This window comes from Leishmania martiniquensis, chromosome 6 (assembly GCF_017916325.1).
Source record: "Leishmania martiniquensis isolate LSCM1 chromosome 6, whole genome shotgun sequence".
NCBI lineage: Eukaryota > Euglenozoa > Kinetoplastea > Trypanosomatida > Trypanosomatidae > Leishmania > Leishmania martiniquensis.
Genome location: NC_090141.1, coordinates 52,330 through 68,005, shown reverse-complemented (window position 1 = coordinate 68,005; position 15,676 = coordinate 52,330). Strand labels below are relative to the sequence as shown.

Below are 15,676 nucleotides of genomic sequence, written 5' to 3'. Positions count from 1 at the left end.
GATGCGCCGCGACGTCGTCGAGGGCCGTGGGATGGCGGCAATCATCCGCCTCTTCTTGCAGCCGCCGACCCCCCCCTTTCCCTTTCTTCCCTCCCTGAAAGCGTATGCGCCACCTGTGTGACGCTGGCTTCCCTTTCTCTCTGCGCTCCTCCATCCGTGTCCTCCGCCTCCCCTCACTCACTCTTCCTCCCTGAGGCCGTCTGCGATCTGGTGGGCGATCCCGCCTCGTCCCACTCCCCCACACCCACGCACACACAGCTTTCTACATGCGTTCATGACGTCTACTTCGGCTTCATCCTCTCCGAGCGCCGTGCCCCACCACGTGGTGCTCGAGGACGATGGCGAGTACTTTGATGAAGACCCCACTGTCGGCAGAGGCGTGCCGAAGGACTCGGCGGGCGAAGTGGTGTGGAAGCCGATGCAGCCAGTCGCCGCCTCTGATGGTTTCTTGGCGGCGATCAAGCAGAGCCTCTTAGAGGCTCGAGGGCCTGCCTCGCCCGCAACCCAGTAAGACACGCATGCATTGGTGTGCGTGTGCCCATCACTCGATCTTGTCTCCTCATTGTGTCGACATTCTCGTGTCGAGAGGCAATTTGGTGATGAATGCAGGAAAGGAGGGGGCCACGTGCTCGCGCAAGTACAGCAACATCATCACCGACCCCCCCCGCTGAGCTGCAGTTGGAAGCGGAAGGCGTGACTTGCACAAGACGCATGAATGCACACGAGAGAGGGAGGGAGAGGGGCAGACAGGGCGTTTTGCGTCTACCGCACGCGCGCATGCCCCTCTCCGCGTGGATGTGCCTGCGTACTGCCCTCTGGTGCCGCTTCTCCCCATCTCTGTGTTTCTGTGCATGTGACAGTTAGTACGCACAGCCAGCAGAGCTGATTATGACAGGCATACACGCATCCTCCCTTCCCACGCTTTTCCGCTTTCTCGTCCACCACGCACTCAAGAGACAGACTTTCAGGCGAGTACCGGTGCCTCCTTCGGTGCTGCATGTGGCTTTGCCCTCACCCCTTTCTTGCTTCGTTAGACATCGGTCGCCTCCTCTCTCCTCTGATCCTCCCTCCCTCCAAACACACATACATACACACTCCGGGGACGAAGGGCGACAAGCGTGCGGCACGGCCTTCGCATTGGGCAGAGTAACATAGAGAACACACAGAGCACAGGAAGGGCATCGACCCGGTGCGATTGACCCCGCAACCACCTTTGCATCTAAACTCACCAGTCACAAACCTTAGAGGAGAAGACATGCGATGGCGCCTCGCAATGGCCTCCGCGTAAAGGTAGTCTCGCCCAACTCGGGGACAGCGACCATGTCGCGCTCCGTCAGCGTCGCCTCCTCGGCTTACAGCAGTGGACACACAACGTTGGGCACCACTCTCCTGCGCTCTGGGCTCCGTCGTAGAGAGTCGCAACAGGGCAGCGAAGAGATGGCGGACGGTGGGCGCCCAGCAGCCACATGCGTCCCTCTCCAGTCGCGACGTGCTCCGCTGCGCACAATGAGCGTGAACATGTTGCACGAAGCCGGATCAGCGCATGACAAGAAGGCACCCTGTGGTCGTGCGCCGTTGTCAGCGTGCACCACAGCCGACGGCAGCGGTGACAGTGTCGGCAAAGGCGCACGCACTTGTCGCTCGTTGCCCAACTTTTTCGAGGGAGCGGAGTTCACCAGCGGCAGCGGCACACAAAGGCGGGGCCGGCTGCCTCAGCTGAGCACCTCCCGGAGCCGATCTGGGCCATGCTACACGGATGTATCGGCGCTGGAGCAGCGGCAGCAGCCACCGTCGCAGCGACGAGCTGAGGACGAAGAGGCTGTCCGCCGTGCGGCTGCTGCTCTCGAGCTTGCTGGAGGTACCGTTCTGCGCCGCCCCTTCGGCGGCGGTATCGCCACAAGTGACAGAAGCCACACGACTACCTCAGCACTGGGGGCCAAGACGTCGTCGCTCTCATCACAGGAGCGGCAGCGCCAGCCGGAACGCCGAGGCCTGCGCCTGCCTCCCACAATCCCGATCACAGCGCACACGCGCTGCCGCCGCAGCGAGGATAGTGACTATAGCGGCAACCATAGCAGCATGGGTAGCACGGTGAGCTCCTACAAGCGCGCACGCTCTTGGGCAGAGCCGCCGCCCCCGCCGTCGGCGCTGGCAGTATCGCAGCAGCCGACGTCCGCCTCTCGACCCTTGCTCCACGGGACGCCGCCGGTGGCTGAGAGTTCGGCGCAGCGGGTTGCCGTGCCACTTGTCTGCCCCGGCATGTTCACCGGCCTTAGCGCCATCCATGTCGATGAAAAGCTATTCGCTGATGCGAATGCGCTCTACACAAGCGCAACTTCAAACCCCTTTGCCGCACCCTCGGCGAGTACCGCCACCACCGCTGCTGAAGCGGGCGGTGGTGGCGTGCAGCAGCAGCGCTACTGCGTTCGCCCCCTTTGGAGTCTGGTGGGAACCTTCAAAACGTCGCTGAGCGGCCTCGTCGCGGTCGACTTCAATCAGGAGTGCCTGCGGTGGTCCCAGCGCAACCCAAAAGGTGGACAGCAGACCATCAAGGTACCGCTGGCTAGCGTGTTGGACGTCTTTACGACGAGAGTGGTGCAGGAGGACGATTACATTGAGGAGCGGCAGTTCACCGTGGTTGCGCGCACGTCAACCCGACCATCGCAGGTGGTCTTCGGCTTTGCGACGGCAAGTGAGGCGAATCACCTGCGCAACGTTCTCAAGCGGCGTTGACGCACGGGTGTGCCTCTCGTTGCCTTTCCCCTCTTTTCACCTGCCTCACCATCTCTGTGCCCCCATCGCCTCTTCGTTGCTGTCGTCACGCTTTTTTTTTTGGGGGGGGTCGCCTTCTACCGTGTGCGTCTCCATAGCGGTGAATGAGTGATCCGAGGGTCAGGTGTATGCGTGTGTGTGTGTGAGTGGGGGGGGGGCGGGTCAAGGGCCAAGGGATGCGTCAAGTGAGGTGGTGCTCTCCTCGTGCACTTGAAGGTGGTGGTGGAGAGGCGGTTGGCGACTTGCCGCAGGCCTCAACCCCTCGAGTCGAACAGGGGTTTCCACACGGAATCAAGATGCGCCACACGCGCAGATGTACACCAGCAGTGCGCACGCTGCTTTTGCCCTCATACACGCCGACCGCCCCTCTCGCTCTCTTTCGTCCCGCCCCGCCATCTTGGTCAGGTTGTTCCGCCAGGCGGTATTGCACGGCGATGCGTGGGTATCTGTGAGTGCCGCGTAGAGGGGGCCCATCCTCCCTTTCCCCATCAAGGGCATCTCCACCGGCTCCCCCCTCATCGCGCACTCCGACCTTCTCCCTCCTTCCTCCCTCCCTCCCTCTAGCTTTATGCGTTTACTTCTCTTATCATCTCCTTAGACCTTTGCATAGATGCTCCCTCTCTTCCCCTCTCTCCCTCTGACTTGAGCAGCCAAGAGCTAACCGCCAACGGGATGCAGCAGCACCACCCGCAACTGCCGCGGCATCGTCGTGGCTGCCGTCACGGTGTGCATGTGTGTGCTTCCATTCACTAAAATGGAGGAGTACCGCTCTCCCTCCCTCCCTCTCTCTCCCTCGCTACTGTCGCTACGTGGTCGTGAAGGGAGTGGTGAAGGGATGGACAACAGTGTGCAGGTGCGCGTCCATGGCGTCTCCTTCAACTCGCCCTGCTACTCCTCGCCTCTTGTGCCCCGCTACTCCATATTTTTCGCTTCGTGCCCCACATGGGCACGCACTCCTTCGTGTGTGTGTTTGTGTGGGTTGTTCCTTACACGCTCCCGTCCCTCCTCCCTTTTCTGCGCAGCACTCGCGCATCGGTGCCAGTTAACGCGCACGGGGGTACAATCCGCTGCTGTTGCCACCTCGCGTGAATTCTTCCGTGGGACGGAGACTGAGACGCAGATCGCGGGCACCTTAGCGAGCTCCCCACTTCCCCCAGCGTTCCGTTTTTTTTCCCTCACACCGCACCCTGCGGTGCCCTGCGTGGGGTTAACAGCTCCCCATCGCGGGGCGACACAATGGGGCCTCCAAAGGCCAGCCCCAGCGGCTTCCACCGGGGTCAGCACGACGCCTCCGCCGCGTCTCTTCTCCACAACTCCGGACTAAACTTCACCGGTCTGATCTTAGAGTCCGCCGACACCGTACAGCAGCTCTTATCCATCGCGCGGGGCGACTTCTCGAGCATTATCGCTGCGGAGGTCCCGAACGCGGCGCAGACCGCTGGCGATGGCGCCGCGAAGAGCGGAGTCGCAGACGCCTCTGGCGCCTCCGTGACGTCCTTTTCGTCGTCGGCCACCCTCGCTCGCACCCACAGTGGTGCTGGGGAGGCGCGGCCAACGGTGTCGACGACGGTCACGGACGTCGCGAAAGCTTGCTCGGCATACTCCTCTCCGCCCTCGCGAGCGATGCGCGTTGGGAATGAGGTTCGCGCCCTGAATGAGCTGCTAGGTGGCCCCGACGACGCCAGTGCCCTCACTAATGCGGAGGCCAGCGCCTTTTACCTCACCGCTATCGTCGCCCAGGCTCTGCGCCTCGAGGACTACTGGGTGCACCTCGGCCATCAGATCGAGGTGGACCAGTACGTGGAGTTCATTCAGTACTGTGCCAGGCAGGGCTTCGCCGCGCTCAAGACCGTGCACTTGCTCGGTTGGTGGCGACAGTACCGCTCGCTTGTCCGTGGCGACGCCGAGGCGCCCGCAGGGGCGGCCATCACGCCGCTTCTGCTGTCTGATGGCAACCCGCAGAAGTCTGCACCCCCTTCTCACTTCCAGGGCGGTGGCGCGGGTTGTGCTAGCGCTGGTGGCGGGGAGCACGGGTCGGCGGGCAGTTCCTCTTCGTCGCATGGGAGGGAGGGCAGCCTTGGGCCCAAGGTGTCCAAGAAGGGGCGTCGCGCAAGTGTGCTCACCGTGGCGGAGGCTCCACTGAGCGTAGAGCCGGGCGGGCATGCGGGGGCCTCAACCAGGCTCTCAGCCGCCGCTGCGCCGCCGCTGCGTTATGCGTCGCGCCCCGAGGCGCTCCTCGGGGAGCTGCAGCGATTCGTGCAATGGGAGCTAGAGCACGAGTGGGCGTGGCGACAGGTGCCGCGTGACGCACCCCTGAACGCAGCGACGTCGCTCAGCTCACCTCGGGAGGCGATTTTGAGTGGTGGTAATCGCCGCACCGCTGCAGGCGCGTCGGCCACCGGCGCCGCAAAGCTGTCGCGTGCCGATAAGGTAAAGATGCAGCAGCTGCAGCAGCAGCAGGAGATGGAGGCTGAGGAGCAGCGGCTAGCGCTGTTGGCGGCTATGCCGCCGGAGAACATCTTCTTGACGAAGGAGGAGATTGACGGCTTCTTGCGGTTTGCAGTGGAGGAGGACCTCCTTTCGCATGCAGCCCTGCACGGATATGTGGCATCGCACGCCCAGCAGCCTACGAGTACCCTCGCACGTTCGGCACGCTCGACCGTCTGCTTCTCGGTCTTGGTGGAGACGCCGATGCCCGTGCTGCCGCTGCGGGAGGCCACTCGACTCTCGGCTCTCTCACGTCGTAGCGGCAGCATACACGCCTCCCTCTCGCCGTTGCCACGTGATGGCGCCGTGGGTGCCGATGCGGCGACTAGTGGCACCGCATCAGCGCTGCAGTCTCCTTCCACGACATCCTCCACGGGGCGTGGTAAAACGACGAGCGGGCGGTCTCGTGCGCACTCTAAGCGGCCATTCAAAAGCACTTCCAAGGAAGCTGCCGCTGCCACCACTGAGGCTGCGGCTGCTGCCGCCTCCATTCCGCCAACAGAGGCCGAGTTGAGGGTCGCGCTGACAGGGATAGAGGCCCTACGCGCAGAGCAAGCAAAGGAGGCGGCGGCGTGCCGGGCTGCCCACGAAGAGGAGCTTGCGCAGACAGCGGCGCGTCAGCGAGCCGCGCAGCACGCCGAAGATGTTCACCTTTTCTTTGAGAATGCGAGCACGAACACCGCCGTACAGTGTGTGTACGCCAGCATCGAGGATGCCATCGCAGAGCGGCAGCGGCGCATTCTGCAGCGTGTCGTGGCACTCGAGCGCGCGCTCGGACTAACGGCACCATCGGCTGAAGTCGATCGGCTCGGTGCCGCTGGCGCTGAGGACAGCGGCGGCGCTGCTGCAGCAGCGCCAAAGCCGACGAGCGTGCGCGGGGCGAGCAGCAGCGGCGGTACCTCCACAGGTAAGGCGAGGTAGAGGCGCGTACTTGTGTGCTCAGTTCTCTCCCTCCCCCTCCCTTTCAGAGCGCTCTGCGTCCTCCGCTCGCACTGCCCAGTGACTGAGGAGAGGGCCGCTTCCTCACGTGAAGGCCACCTGCGCGAAAGCCTGGCAGAGCCGCTCTTCGGCAATTTTTCCATATATAATTTCCCTTGGCTTCTCTCTGCCGCCACCGCCGTTGCTGTCTGCGCCCCCCTCCCCTCATGTACATACGCACCTTCGCTACGTGCTCCACAAGAACCAAAAGGGAGTGACGGGGAGACGGGAGAGGGCGGGGGGGCAACTGGGGCCGAGTGATTGGTGAGGTGGTGATGGCGTACGCCGACATGTCGCTTACCACCTCCCACCCCCTTACCTCACGCCGCTCTCCCTCTCACCCGGGTGTGACTATCACCCTTTTTTTTCTCTCTGCCTCCGTCATGCATATGGAGGTCTATGTGAACTACCCTCGGAGAAGAGTGTGTGGACCAACTCCACCCCCGCTCACATCTGCGGCGAGCCGTAGCGTGCGGAGGCACGATGGAGGAGGAGAAGGCATATCTTTGAGTGAGTCGCACCGGTGACACTCCAAACGGTACTACGTGGAGCGATACGGAGGAGGACCAGCTTATGCCTGCGCGTCCGTGCGCACTGGAGAGCAGCGAGCCCCCCTTGACCCCCTGTCTGTCCGCACGCGGTCACGGAGGGGCTCGGTAGCAGCTCACTACAGGGTAGCGCTGAGGTGCCCATGCAAGCTGTTCAGGCGCCTCCCAAGCATCCTGGGTGTGTCCCTACGTGCATGTAGGCTTTACTCTTTGGTGTCGCGCGTCTACTGCGACTACCCCGTTGCAGGGGCATCCAGATTGTATGTCTGCCTGCGTGCCTGCGTGTGTGCCGAGAGGCTCCAGAAGTGTTTCTCTTCTTCCCTCCCCTTCACTTTTCTTTGCCTCGCTGAAGCTCTTGACCAAACATGCGCATGCACTCACCGCAAGTTTGCTTGAGCCGCGTCGCGGTGGAATGGTGATGAGCGAAACGTCGCGAGGCGAAGCTGATCGACCCTCTTCCTTGATGCCTTTTCGAGTAGAGGTCAGTATTCTGCATGAGAAGCACTCCCCCCTTTCCCCACGGCCCCACCACCCACACACCACTGCTGAGTGTCTTGAGCGGATCAAGTGACGTTGAGGACTTGGGGCGACGGTCCTTCACAGCGCCGTCTCACACTGTGGAGCTGCTTACGGATCATTGTGGGCACCACAGCTGTTGCGATCAGACCCAGCTCGCGAGAGGGGTATCGTGCGCGCTTCCCCCTTTCTGATAAGGTGATAGAGGAGCTCCACAGAATTAGCCTTGACGGACGGATGCAGTCCTGCAACATACACTCCCCGCCAGCGGCCCTCTGCCCTCTCACGCATGCGTGAAGATGTGCCAAGGGAAGTCAACACGACATCCGGCAGCCCTCCCCTTTCTCCCAAATCGCTGCTATAACTGAGCGCCGCACCCCTCAAGCTTCCCGCGATTGGTGAGCACGAGATGGTACCTCGTGGCGTTTACTGCGGTCCTGCCACGGCCGTCGGCACAGGATTCGTGGTGGGAGTGCTGAAGACGCGACCACTGCATGGCGGAAGAACGTTGCTGAGCGTTTACAGCATCACGCATGACCCCCAGGCGCGTCCCGATGACATGGAAAGAGGAGGTTCATTTGGCACCCTTCTGCAGCTGCAGAGGCCCGAGTCATGGATCCGCGTCGCGGCGCCGCTGTGACGCTGACCAGCAGCCTGCGCGCGTCACTTGAGCAAGCGATGTCGCAGCGACGGTGCGACTATGTGGAGCGTATGTCCCAAACACAGCAGCACGGCTTCGGCTCTCCTTTCTCCACTGTCAACGCTCTGGACTCACTCCTCGGCACAGTAACCTGGTGTCAGGCAGGCGCTGAGGCAAGAGCTGTGCTTGCGGACTACACTAGCACGTTGGTTTCGGCAGATCACGGAGCCATCCTCGCAGTGCTGTCGCGACACCTCGGCAGCTCACAAACCGCGCGGGCAGGTATTAGCCCCCCTTCGGAACGCCACACGCGCAGCCATCGGGTATGCCCTTGCCTGTGGCACCCTTGCAGGCTGCGGCCCACCTCTCCCCATTCCACCTGGCACGCCCACACCTGTGAAAGGCGTGCGGATACAAGAGGAAGCGGAGTGCCGCTGTTGCCACGCAGTCAGAGCACCGCCACATCAGCCCCCGCACATGCGCGCAGGCAAGCCGTCCAAGCAGGCGCTCCGCAGCATCGACGGCGTGGCACAAGTGAGGGCGGCGAGTCCACAGTCCCCCCCCTTCCCCACCTCCACGACAGTGACGCCGTCATGAAATAGACTTCACTACCAAATCACCAACAAAGAAACGCGAGCGCCGTTGCCTGCACGGCGTCTCACACCCAAAGTATCTGCACAGGTCGGCGGAGGTGGTTGAGGGAGGCGCGAATGGATGCATCCCCATCAGCGCCCCCCCCAAAGCGCATGGGTGCGAGACATGCGGCATCGCCCACATCTGGCCCGATGGGCCGATAGGGCGCAGATGCTGAGAGCGTGACGAGAGCACCCGCGAACCGCGCCACCGAGTCCTCCACAGTCCAATGTGAGGAGCTCTCACGCCGCATCGTAGAAGGGGCGCGGCTTGCAGCCGTTCGGGAGGGGAGGGAGCACGGCACGCAGGCATGCAGGGTGCAGCGCATCCTACTCGCACGGCGGGCCTCACCGCTTCTGCCCTGGTGCAGAACTATGAGCACGCCCCCTTTGGATGAAGGGATACCGGCCGCCGAGGTTTGCCTGGTGCCGGTCGAGCAGCAGGTATCCGAGCAAGGGGCAGGGCGAGGGTGCTATGCGCACGGCCCTGCTGGACGGCAAGCCGGTTCGTCCCAGACGGCCAGGGTATAGCCGCGATGCACCTGGGGCGTATGTGTATCGACCTGCTTCCTCACGGAATAGCGCGTCAGGCAGAAATGGTCTCTCTCTGTCTCTCTATGCCTTCTTCCCTCTCAACTTGTCTACTCTACTCTCTCTGTGCTCAGTCGTGACGACTGTGCGTCGTTCGACTTAACTGAGCGTGGCGTTTAGTGCCGCTCACCGCATTAAGGCATATAGAGTGGAGGGAGCGGATCACGTGACTCAGGGAAGGCAGCACGAGCACAGGAGCGAATTAGCGGGCGACGAGACTCTGCACTGGGACACGCAGTGCAGGGCCCACACAAATACCCCTCTCCTCCCTGCGTGTTCACCCACCCTCACACACAGGGCAGCAGTGTGATCAAATCATCTTTGCCATACGCCCCAACGTGTCCGCAGACGAGTGGGCAAAGGAATACGAAAGGGGCGTGACCGTCGTCTTTTTTTTGTTTAAGTGCGCTCCCCCCTCTCTCTCTCCTTGAGGGGCCCCAATGAAAGCACGGCGGGAACGGCGTCGCACTTCCGTCGCTGCCGAGAATGGGGCCGGGCGTAGCAGCACCTCGGTGGTGGAGCCCACTGACTCTTCCACCGCTTCGGCCGTGCCACCAACATCGCCGGCGACAACTCGTGTGAAGGCTGCGGTGCGTGTCCGTCCCTTAGTAGAGATGGAGACGCTACCTACGCCTAGCACCTCGTCATCGCCACCGCGGCGGGACGACTGCCACACGCGCGACCCCAGCGCGAGGAATCTGTCATCTCTGGAGGTCATTCGTGTGGTGACTGCTGCAGGACACCTCAGGCGACCCATGGCTGGTCCGTACATGCTGGAGGTGCTACGGCCGCCTACCGAAGGCAGCGGATGTAGACGCAGCGGCCAGCGTCCTTCCATGCCTATGCGGCAGTCAGCGTCGCACAACCCCCGAAGCAGCGGTGGCAGCGGCGAGGCGGCAACGCTCTACGCCTTTGACTACTGCGCCGGTCCAAATACGACGCAGGAGGAATTCTTTGAGATGGTGGAGATGCCGGCGCTGTGCGAGGCGGCACTTTCGGGTGAGGTGGTGACGCTGCTTTGCTTTGGGCAAACGGGCAGCGGAAAGACGTACTCGCTGAGCGGACGGAGTCTTCCAGCGCCGCCGTCCCCAGGATCGCTCTCCGACCCCCCTTTGCCACTGGTTGCCGAGGACGGGCTGCAATACCAGGCCGTGCACTACATCGCGCGCCGGCTCAAGGAGCTGCGCCGGTCTTCAAGGAAGCTCAAGAGCAAGCAGAGAGCCAACAACGGCCCCGGAAAGGGTGCCGTCCATAGCGGTGATGGCAGGCTGAGGGACGCGCCAGCCGCCGCCTCTGCCTCCGTGGCTACGGTGGTGACGGCCAAGTGCTCCTACGTTGAGCTGTATCAAGAGTCCCTCTATGACTTGCTCCAGCCAGGCGGCGGAGACGGGGTGCGCTGCCGCTGGTCGGCCGCCGCCTCGTCTTTCTTCGTAGAGGGCTCGGTGATGGTCGAGTGCCGCGGCCGTGAGGACTTCCTGCTTGTGCTGCGTGAGGGGCAGCGAAATCGGCAGCGTGGCAGCCACGCCCTCAACCTGGACAGCAGTCGCTCGCATGTCGTCTTCACCATCTTCTTCGAAGCGCGAGACGAGGCGGTTAGCGCACCCTCTGACAATGGCACCGACAGCGACGGCGCCCGACCACCTTCGCTGCCTGGTGCCTCCCCTCCCCTCCTCTCCACGCGCTACGGGCGACTCGTCTTCGTCGACCTGGCTGGCTCGGAGAGACTCAAGAAGACGCTTTCCACCAGCAGTGCGGAAACGGGCTCCATCAACAAGTCCCTCTTCACCCTTGGCCGTGTGCTGGAGCTCCTCTCCGCCCCGCCTCCGTCGCCGTCTAAGAAGGCGCCCGCATCGTCGCCGTTCATCCCCTACCGCTCCAGTGTTCTCACGCAGCTCCTCATGCACAGCCTGGATGGGCATGGCCGTACCGTGATGGTCGCCTGCGTGAGCCCGAGTGCACTGCACCTCGAGGAGTCTCTGCGCACGCTCCACTATGCCGAACGGGCGCGCCGCATTCGCGCGACGCCGGTCGTGCATGTCGACGCGGCGACGCAGGAGCGGATGGCATTGGAGGAGACGGTGCGGGACTTACGCAAGGAAAATGCGCTGCTGCGCCGCGCCCTGGGGCTTCCGCGCGTCGGCGCTCTGCAGGACGGGCAGGTCGAGGCGCAACTGGAGGCACTGCATCGCGCGTGGGCCTCGGCTCAGTCGCCGGCGCCTCCACATGAGGAACCACCAGGAGGTCCTGCAGCCCCTCCACATCCGCCCTCAACACCGCCGCGTGGCTCACCACCACAAAAGCGGCAGGTGACGCGTGCGCCTCCGTCTCGCCCGGCGGCACCCTTCGCGCCGAGTCGAATCACTGCCGCGGCAGGCACATTGGGCCTCCGGTCGTCAACTCTGCAGACGGTGGTGATGTCCTCCACGGATAGCGACGCGAGTGATGGGCCGACAAGCGTCACACACCAAGTCATGCCGCCGTCTAGTAGTGCGCCAACCGCCGAGGTGAACATTTTGGCTCTTCTGGAGGCGCTGCCGGACACACGGTCAATGCACACGCAGTAGCTGTGTGCGCCGTCGTCTGTGATTTCTGGCGCGCACGTCTGCCACCTCCTGCCAACGCCTCTCCTTTCTTTTATTTGGCTTCCGATCTGCTTCGCTTGCGGGGGTATCCCCAACTGGACGAATTCGTGCCTTTGAGGGCACCTCAGTGCATGTCATGGTTCAAGCACTGGTGGCGGGCGTGGGCGTGCCCCGATGCCGACCGATGAAGAAGGCTGCTGTACGCGTGGATGGAGAGGGTGAGGGGCCCTTGGCACGATTCAGGGACCGCGTCGGCGTTCTGGCCGGTGTCTGTTTCCCTTATTTCTGTGTGTCTCGTGCTCTCTGGGTTTTGGCGCGGTGACACTCGCGCGTGTGTTCCTCCCGTCCCCGTCCAAACAGCCCACCGCGCACACACTCGTTCCCCCCTCCTCTCCCCCTCTCTCCGTGCCTTCCCGTCTGCATGCGAGCCGACGATGCCGAGCCTTGCTAACTCGCCTCTACTCACCATAGCCAAACTCGCTGCACGCACACACGATGCGGTTGCTCACACACAACTTTCTAGCGTGCCTGCGGTGTGATACCCACCCCCTCCTCATCAGCGCCTCGGAGATGGAGGAGATCGCGGTGGCGTACGACGCCGAGTTCACGCGCCGCATGCTGGCGCGTGTCGATTACCCCAGCCTACGTACCACTTTCAACGCGCTACGCGAGGCACACGAGTCTGTGCGAGTACCCTCCCACGACGACAACGATAATGGGGCCAAGGTGGCGGCGTCGGCGGAGCTGCCAGAGACGATAGAGGGCGCGGATCTCAGCGACGATAGCGCGTTTCTGCGCGCGGCGCACTACGCCATGAACGTTGTGGCGGTGCGCAACGGCACGCTCGAGTGTTCGGCTTGCAAGACGGTGTTCTCGATTCGCGACTTCATTCCAAACTTTGTGCAGGATACACCGTAGAGTACCGATGCGGCTCTCTCTCCCTCTGCCTCTCTCACACAATTCTTTTTTTCTGCGAGGTATTTCGGTGATCACGTACGTTGCCTTCGAATAAGATCTCCGCTAAAGGTTCCCCGCAGCACAGCACATAGCCGAACGACCACCGACCGAAGCTAACAGAGAGGCGTGTGTGTGTGTGTGTGCTCTCCCGCCCGCCCTTCGTTCAGCTGTCTATCTTACCCCGCCTGCCTGCACTTCACCACTGTGACCGTGCGTAGTTTTTGGGCGGTGGATGTGCGAAACAGAGGCCCTCACCGGTTTCGCTTAGAAAAGGGTACCGGTTGTGCGACAGCAGCAAGTGCTCGAGGATGCCCGCCTCGGGTTCGTCGACAGCGTTCGCAATCTGTCATCAGCGTGGATGCCGGCGCTTAATGTCAACCTCCCTCCCTCCCTCCTCCTCCATTACGAATGAGAGGCTGCGGCTGCGTCTGCGTCGCGCGCATCCTTTTCTCACCTCCTTTCTCCCTCCCCCTCTTCACATTCGCCTCTCTCGTCCCCCTTCCGCTGCTTCACCTTACGTGTCTGCATTGGCAGCCCTTTTATGCCGCTCAGACGCGGACGTATCGACACATCCACAGATCGACATATATATACAGATATATATAGAAGGGGGGAGAGTAACTTGTGTTGGCGGCCGTGTATTCGGTCGAGCGGCTGCCTACTCCTCTGTCGGAGGCGCTGCCGTCGCTCTCCGCCGCGCTTCAGGTGCCGAGTGGAGAAGTGCACGCTCGCCGGAATACGCGTTGACCTTTGCCAGTGCATAGAGCCCCAGCCATCGTTTCCTGACCTGCTAATAGGTAAACGAACATCCATAGAGGTGGCAGCGAGAGGCTCGTGAAAAGAGGGGGCGCATTAGCGCTTTTATCGGCACCCTCGAGGAGCTCGGTGCGATTCACGCGCCGTGCATGCCCGTTCGCGACCGCGGGCACCTCTCCCCTCTCCCTCCCACTCGCTCTTCACACATCCCCATCGCACATTCACACTCACCGTCTCTGCGCTCATCAAGTCAGCAGGGGCGGCACACACCAAAAGGACGGACATGCTGCGCAGGCACCGTACCCGGGAGGTCACCATCCTGGATCGCGTCTATGAGCATATTAGCTTGCCACCGCTCATTGTGGCGGCGATCGACACGCCAGCCTTCCAGCGACTTCGGTCACTGCACCAGCTGGGCGCCTCCTCCTTCCTGTACCCGGGAGCTGTTCACACGCGCTTCGAGCACAGCATCGGCGTCGCCCATATGGCCCGCACCCTTCTGCTCAACTTTCAACACCACCAGCCGGACCTGGGGCTGAGTGAGGTGGACATCGAGCTCGGCATGCTCGCGGGGCTGTTCCACGACATTGGCCACGGACCCTTTTCGCATTTATTCGAGGACGTCGTCTCGCGCCGCTGCGGCATCGAGTTCAGCCACGAAGACATGTCCGAGAAGATCGCGAGGCGTGTGCTCGGTGAGCTGATCCCACAGGCGCACGTGGACGTGGTGGTGGGGCTCATGCGCGGCAAGGCGTTGGCTGGGATTACGTACGGTGAAATTATCAGCAACAAGCGCAACGGCATCGATGTGGATCGGCTTGACTACTTTATCCGTGACTCGATGTGTTGCTTCGGCAAGCCCACCGTGGACGTGCGCGTGAATCGACTCTTCAACTCCGCGCGCATGGTGTGCGAGGGGGGTCAGTGGCAGCTGGCGTTTGAGGAGAAGCTCGCGCTCTCTCTGCGCGAGATCTTCACGCTGAGGGCGAAGCTGCACAAGAACGTGTACCAGCATCACGTCACAAAGGCGATTGGTCACATGATCGGTGACGCCATCCACACCGCGGCGCCGCACTTTCGAGTCGGTGGCCACACCATCGTTGAGTGTGCCCGGGACGAGAGACTCTTTGTGAAGCTCGGCGACTGGATCCTGGAGGCGATCGAGGCAAGCGAGGACCCGCGGCTCGCTGAGGCACACGCCATCCTGCGCCGCCTCCGCAATCGTGACATCTACCGTGTCGCCTACTCATCCGCTCTGGATGTCGCGTTGCGGGCGCAAATGGCCGCGGTGGACTGGCCGGCCGCCATCCTCGATCACGCCCACCCGTCGTTCCCGCTGAACGCGGACGACTTCATTGCGGAGGAGGTGGTGATCAACCAGGGCAAGGGCTCAGCAGATCCGCTCGAGTCTGTGCTCTTCTTCAATCCCAAGAAGCCGTCGCAGCCTCTCACGCGGCTGAAGCCTGCAGACGACTTGAAGCACGCCAGCCCACTGTTCACTCCGCTCCAGTTTGAAGAGCGCACGCTGATGGTGTTTGAGCGTCGCCCAACGAACGGGGCAGTGCAGCGCGCCTGCGAGCGGCTCAGCTCTGACTCGGCGTACGCCGCTTTGTTCACCGAATCGCTTCCTTTCTGCAACACCAAGTGACAGGGGGATATATACATACGCACAGAGAGAGAGCAGCAGCAGCAGGGCTTTCTGTAATGGCGGCTGGTGGGGAACACGGCGGAGGCGTGCCGCCCCTCTCCTTGCGGCAGGCTTGCTTCAGGCGTGTGCGCCGCCGTCGTCTCCGCTCCCCCCGCCTCTCTCACGTCCTCTACTCCACCAGTGGGGCGACCCCGACGGCACACAAGCAAGCAAGCTTAGGGCCTCCCCAGTGCGAGGCCATGCGTCTCAGGCAGAAGTCGATGGCGACGCACGTGCTCGTCGTGTGAAGGCCTCCGGAATGCGACTCCGCCAAAGGCGTCATGCGCGTCTGGCGGTACGGTGAGGGTCCCTCTGCGGATCGGTGCGGGCCGCTGCTCACTTGCCGAGACGAGCTCACCCCGCGTGCATCTGGTGGCTTGTTCTGCGGCGCGAGTCCCACGATGCCTATGCGACGCCCCGCCCCCCCATCCACCCCTCCTCCTCCTCCTCCCCTCCTCCCCTCTCCTGCTGTACGCATCTGCCACGCTGCTCCCCTCGCCAGTTGGCGCACCACACGCGTAGACCAGGAG

At 62.7% G+C, this 15,676-nt stretch overlaps 6 protein-coding genes across 6 annotated transcripts; all 6 read left to right on the top strand.

Moving 5' to 3' along the window:
• Positions 1 to 274: 274 nt before the first annotated feature.
• On the top strand, positions 275 to 511 carry LSCM1_07932 (uncharacterized protein; the record flags this gene model as incomplete). The annotated part of the gene is made up of 1 exon (XM_067325280.1): positions 275 to 511. The coding sequence occupies one exon, from the start codon at positions 275 to 277 to the stop codon at positions 509 to 511; it is 237 nt and encodes a 78-aa protein (XP_067181136.1).
• A 749-nt stretch (positions 512 to 1,260) lies between these two features.
• Positions 1,261 to 2,733, top strand: LSCM1_07931 (uncharacterized protein; the record flags this gene model as incomplete). Its single annotated transcript, XM_067325279.1, has 1 exon — positions 1,261 to 2,733. One exon carries the CDS (start codon positions 1,261 to 1,263, stop codon positions 2,731 to 2,733), a length of 1,473 nt encoding a protein of 490 aa, XP_067181135.1.
• A 1,275-nt stretch (positions 2,734 to 4,008) lies between these two features.
• On the top strand, positions 4,009 to 6,180 carry LSCM1_07930 (uncharacterized protein; the record flags this gene model as incomplete). The annotated part of the gene is made up of 1 exon (XM_067325278.1): positions 4,009 to 6,180. One exon carries the CDS (start codon positions 4,009 to 4,011, stop codon positions 6,178 to 6,180), a length of 2,172 nt encoding a protein of 723 aa, XP_067181134.1.
• Positions 6,181 to 9,604: 3,424 nt separating this feature from the next.
• On the top strand, positions 9,605 to 11,728 carry LSCM1_07929 (uncharacterized protein; the record flags this gene model as incomplete). Its single annotated transcript, XM_067325277.1, has 1 exon — positions 9,605 to 11,728. The coding sequence occupies one exon, from the start codon at positions 9,605 to 9,607 to the stop codon at positions 11,726 to 11,728; it is 2,124 nt and encodes a 707-aa protein (XP_067181133.1).
• Positions 11,729 to 12,241: 513 nt separating this feature from the next.
• On the top strand, positions 12,242 to 12,664 carry LSCM1_07928 (uncharacterized protein; the record flags this gene model as incomplete). Its single annotated transcript, XM_067325276.1, has 1 exon — positions 12,242 to 12,664. The coding sequence occupies one exon, from the start codon at positions 12,242 to 12,244 to the stop codon at positions 12,662 to 12,664; it is 423 nt and encodes a 140-aa protein (XP_067181132.1).
• Positions 12,665 to 13,742: 1,078 nt separating this feature from the next.
• LSCM1_07927 (uncharacterized protein) lies at positions 13,743 to 15,107 on the top strand (the record flags this gene model as incomplete). Its single annotated transcript, XM_067325275.1, has 1 exon — positions 13,743 to 15,107. One exon carries the CDS (start codon positions 13,743 to 13,745, stop codon positions 15,105 to 15,107), a length of 1,365 nt encoding a protein of 454 aa, XP_067181131.1.
• Positions 15,108 to 15,676: the final 569 nt, after the last annotated feature.